Source organism: Malus domestica, chromosome 15 (assembly GCF_042453785.1).
Source record: "Malus domestica chromosome 15, GDT2T_hap1".
NCBI lineage: Eukaryota > Viridiplantae > Streptophyta > Magnoliopsida > Rosales > Rosaceae > Malus > Malus domestica.
The window spans coordinates 52,303,066-52,308,696 of NC_091675.1; the positions used below are offsets into that span (position 1 = coordinate 52,303,066).

At 34.4% G+C, this 5,631-nt stretch overlaps 1 protein-coding gene across 1 annotated transcript; it reads left to right on the forward strand.

The window, feature by feature from the left end:
- The first annotated feature begins 508 nt into the window (after positions 1-508).
- LOC103402358 (fructose-1,6-bisphosphatase, cytosolic-like) lies at positions 509-4,007 on the forward strand. Its single transcript, XM_029094577.2, has 12 exons — positions 509-853; positions 1,428-1,475; positions 1,575-1,649; positions 1,892-1,953; positions 2,061-2,127; positions 2,232-2,345; positions 2,438-2,524; positions 2,752-2,822; positions 2,939-3,004; positions 3,099-3,185; positions 3,464-3,539; positions 3,696-4,007. The coding sequence occupies exons 1-12, from the start codon at positions 695-697 to the stop codon at positions 3,822-3,824; spliced, it is 1,041 nt and encodes a 346-aa protein (XP_028950410.1). The 5' UTR covers positions 509-694; the 3' UTR covers positions 3,825-4,007.
- The last annotated feature ends 1,624 nt before the right edge of the window (positions 4,008-5,631 follow it).

A 5,631-nucleotide genomic window follows, 5' to 3' on the forward strand; every position in this document is an offset into this window, starting at 1 on the left:
AGCTAGTTAAGACTGAAGAGGCGTGCGTGCTTCATCTATTTTCCTTTTTGTGCTATGCCTCATGGTAGCTTTCAGGCCTCGCATCTATTGTAAGTAAAGATTATACTTTTATTGTTTATTTTTACATTTGGGTTTCAGATGGATCGTATTGAGCAATCATTTATATTGTGTTATAGTGTTTTGAATCTCATCCAACAAAAGAATAATCCAATGAAAAAAGTAAAACTAAAAATCCAATGACAAAGAATAGCCATGAGGCTCTGTCACAACTAGTACAAGTACTGTACACAACTCATGGAGTGGCCACAAGAAGTTATTCTTATCATCTCTGTTAAGATCCCACGTTATGGGAATGGAAATTACCTAAATGTGGGGGTATCTCAAGCCAACATAGATGGTACTGGTGTCCCGGTTTCGTAGGGGTAGCTCATCAATCTGACATCTCTCATCTGACTTTGCAGTATTTTGTTGGTTGGTTTTATCCTATAGCAACGTCAGTGGTTTAATCAGTCCAAGTGCTCATCCTGAAAATGTGGAATATAATATCTACTAATCCAATTCCATTTGTCGAACCCTAGTTCTTGCATATTTTATAGTTCTCGATCGATCTCCATCATTCCATCATTTCAGTTTCTTCTTCTACGTACTCTTCTTTAACTATCTCTGAAATCTGAATCCTCATTATTCACTAACAATGGATCATGCGGCTGATGCTCAGAGAACTGATCTAATGACCATCACTCGTTTTGTTCTTAACGAGCAGTCCAAGCATCCCGAGGCACGTGGCGATTTAACCATCTTACTCAACCACATTGTTCTCGGTTGCAAATTTGTCTGCTCCTCCGTTAGCAAGGTTTTTTTCTTCATGTCCTTCACGCCTTTATTTCATTTTTTAATCTTGGTTCATCTGCATTGGCAAGATTATGTAGTTGTTGAATTAAATGAAAAAATAAAAATAAAAATTCTGATTTTCATTACCTTATAATGTGTATAGTTAGGTCCTGTGTAGGAGTAAGACATCATGAACCCCTGATAAAGGATCTAAAAAAGGTATATATCATGAAAGAGAGAAATACCCTGACACTAATGGGGAGAATCAGTCATACTTGAGACCTCTTGCAACAATAAGATATTTTTGAATGTTAAACTCTCCTAATTTTTTAATATATACCCTGTATGTGATACGTATAGGGCCATTTTAGGATAGTATCTGACTCCTAACTGATACGTGTCTGGGCCGTACATATCATCAGTATTAGTTTAATCTAAACTAAGCAAATATTAATCTGACTAGTTGTCATGAAAACCGCTATATATCTATTTTTCCTGATCAAAGAGCTTGCCTATGAAATTATGTATTCCAACGTAGATAAATTATGTATTCTATATTTACATACTCATTACATATTTATGTTTTTTATTTACAGGCAGGTCTTGCAAAATTAATTGGACTTGCTGGAGAGACCAACGTTCAAGTGAGCAGCCTATATGACTCTGTGTATATTAATTTGTTCTTTTGTGAATCGTAGTCTGGCTAAAGTACATACTGTATTTGGCTGCTGTTTCATTTTTAGGGTGAAGAGCAGAAGAAATTGGATGTGCTTTCAAATCAAGTTTTTGTGAAAGCGCTAACTAGCAGTGGCCGTACTGTAAGTCTGTTGAAGGCTTAAAGCATATCATTAATTTGTCATTGGCACTACTGAATAAGTTGTATTACTTTCAGCGTTAGACTCAAAAGTTCAGGTTACTCACGTGTTCACGTCTTCCAGTTGAAGCTGGTTTAGGTCACTTCAGAGTGTTTCAAGTACAAAGTAAATAAAAGAAAGGTGCAAATTACATTAGGTTCAGCGTCATAATTTGTTTGTTTGTTTCTAAATTTACCTTGTTCCAGTGCATTCTTGTTTCGGAAGAGGATGAAGAGGCCATATTCGTAGAGTCATCAAAGCGTGGAAGGTTTCTAGTTTCTATCATTTGTGTTTCTATATCCTTTCGTGTATACAGCTACAGTTGTATAATTAGATACTTAGGTGTGTGCAACTAAATTCCCGTTGATTTTGCAGATACATTGTTGTTTTTGACCCGTTGGATGGATCCTCCAACATCGATTGTGGTGTTTCTATAGGAACTGTACGTATTAGCTAGCCCCCTTCTTTTTTTAACTGGTCTCGTTAATTAAGCTTCTAGATTAATATAATTAGTACATATATAAGCCAGCATTCACCTGCACTCAGATCTTTGGGATTTATGTGGCGAAAGATAAGCAAAACCCAAGTCTTGAGGATGTACTGCGACCTGGGAATAAGATGGTAGCCGCTGGTTATTGCATGTATGGAAGCTCTTGCACGGTAAATTACACACAAATTATTCAACTTGAATTATAGCTTTGCAACAATTCTGTTGTGAAATGTTTGCTAATAAAGTTGGCGTGGAACTGCAGCTGGTGCTTAGTACTGGAAATGGAGTGAATGGCTTCACGCTTGATCCATCGCTAGGGGAATTTATATTAACTCATTCCAACATTAAGGTGCGCATATATAAACGGCATATATATCTACTTGATTCCTCTCGTTTAACTTGACAAAATTAGATTGGACACAAACAGATTTCAGTTAATCTAGTGTCAAATTTTTATTATCGTTTGCTGTTGATCAATTTGTTAGGAGCCGAAGAATGCATATAATATGACAGTTAACGACAATATAACACTAGGAGACTAGCTAGGATGTACTCTTACTCTTCAAGTATGTGCAGATTCCGCAGAAGGGAAAGATCTACTCAGTAAATGAAGGAAATGCACAGAACTGGGATGAGCAAACTACCAAGTATATGCGTCCTGAATATTAATTACATAATTTGCCTTCTGAACAACTTTAAAATTGTAAGTGACTAATAAAAAATAGAATCAATCAGTAGTATAATCAATGCTTTTATCTCGCAGGTATGTGGAAAAATGCAAGTTCCCCCAAGATGGTTCATCTCCCAAGTCTCTTAGATACATTGGAAGGTGATTCATTCTTCGTATTATCTCTGTTCCTAGATTTTGCTACTCTTTTTATCAAATTGTAAACCTACGCGTCCTTCATATAAAACTTATGCAGCATGGTTGCTGATGTGCACCGAACATTGCTATACGGAGGCATGTTTATGTACCCTGCCGATAAGAAAAGCCCAAATGGAAAACTACGGTACATGCGCGCTCTCTCTTTATCAACTTTTATCCCACTAATTATATGATATGCCAAGTGCTTTAAGGCTTACGTGCGTTTGACGTGCATTTTAATTCTATGGAATGAACACGAATCATTTTACATGTACACCATTTACTATGTCATTTTATTGCAAATGCAGACAGTTGCACACAAATTCTCTTGGACTTAGTTCTTGTAACAATTTTTTTCGTCGATTAGTTCTTGTAACAAGAGATTTGGAATTTAATAAGAATTCAATTTCCTCATTGAAACAGAGTTCTTTACGAAGTTTTCCCGATGTCATACCTGGTTGAGCAAGCAGGAGGTCAAGCTTTTACTGGAAAGCAAAGGGTATATTAGTTGGCCATACTTTTACCTTACACTACAAGATTAACTTATTTCTAAATATACGTTATTTGATCAAGCTGGACGTCAAGATTTTGCTAAATTTTTAACTTTCTGAAGCACTTGGATATATAATAACTTACCAAATGGTTAATATTGCAGGCCCTAGACTTGGTTCCAAACAAGATACACGAGAGGTCCCCAGTATTCCTTGGTAGCTATGACGACGTCGAGGAAATTAAACAACTGTATGGGGTTAAGAATAGCATCTCCAATGGCTTTTCTAGTTGAGGTCCTAGCTAAAATCTGGGGAGGATTTGGAAAAATCCATCTCCAATCACACTTCTTATCCACCTCCTAAGATAGGGATTCTCCTAGGAGCTGCTAAACCTCGGGAGTAAGAAAGGAGCTTTTAGAATGAATTATTAATATTTTAATGATATTAAATAAAATTCTATTCTTATTTTTCCGCAATCCATATAACTCCTCAAAACAGAGAGTGTGATTGGAGTAAACTCTTCTACAGAGCTCCTAACTTTCTGGTATTTTTAGCTAAAATTTATTTAGATAATGAGCATGATTGGAGACGCTCTAATTGATACATGTACGTGTTTTGCTTTTTTCTTTTTTTTTTTGTCAAGCGTGATTTGCTTGATTGGATTTCAATGTCCATGCATCGTGCATGGGCTTGCAATCTGACAAGTTGATCCTTGTGTTTTAATTTGTTTACTGTTTGAACATTTTCATCAAGTGGCTTTAGCCCAAATTTCTGACTCATCAGTGAAAAGTATCACTACTGTATCAAAAAAAAAAAAAAAACGCTAGAAGAGTGTATACATTAAGAAAAAGGGAGAGTAAACCTCTAAAATTGACTAATATTTGGATGAAAATTTCTCTTCATTAATCTATCTCGGAGACACACGATGACATGATCGTAAAATTCAAAACATTTTTTGACCTCAAACAAAATGGGGTATTTTTTAGAACAAAACTACTGAAAAAAGGTAGTCCTAATAAGTCTCTTTGTCTTGACAGATGTATAAACATTTATTCTTAGTTTTTCTGTGGCTGGTTGCAGCTTTAGAAACTTTACCCTGAACCCTGGCTTAGCGACGATCCTTTTCCCTCATTCTTTGGCTTTTCTTGTTTTGACTCACTTAAAACTCCAGATGGCCTTTCACGATGGTTTTCTTTCATTTCTTCGATCTGCGAATACCGAATCATTGTGTTAAATTATAGGTTTCAAGCTAAATGTCTATATTAGATATAGCCGAATTTTATATAGGTTACAATCATTGTGTTAAACATAATAACCAAAAAATATGTATAACTTTAGAATCTAAAAAACAAGATGTAGCATACACAAATAATACTCACAATTAGCATTGATATAGCTCACATTGGAGAGGTAATATTGTGATCAAATGATAGGCCACAAATGGGTGAATACAAGAAAATAAAGAAACTATTTATATACAGTGTAGTAGTACGGTAGTGATTTGATACAAGCTATACTGTAAAAGGGGGATTTGAAATTTTGAACCCAGAGCGTTGGGTCACAAGGTTTTAGTTTAATCACCAAAACTGGAGATTATGTATGTACTAGCTCAAAAGTCAAACAAAGAACTATAAGTGCTATTAAAATGGGTCATTTTGGTTCCAGTTCCTAATCAACCTAATTGTTAGACTAAAATCTTGTTTGTTTAAATATTTTGATCGAGGTCCTTAGCCTCTTTGAATTAAGAGATTTAACTCATGCATTTATGCATTTAATGTCCAACCAATTATGAAATTTAAACAAATTCAAATAATATTTTTAAAATATAATAAATACTTAAAAATCAATTTTAGAGTAATATTGTTCTTCACAAAAATTATAGCAAAAAAATAATGTACCCACATAATTATTAACATATTTTAAAAAAAATTGATATATTTTAAAACATAAAATAAATACATATAATTAGCATGGGTACATTTAGCAAAATTAAAAAATGGGTACAAATAAATTCAAAAATATGGGTACAAATACAAATAAAAGTTTAAAAAATATGGGCACTAAAAGGAATTAATATATGAGTAAAAATTAAAACTGAAG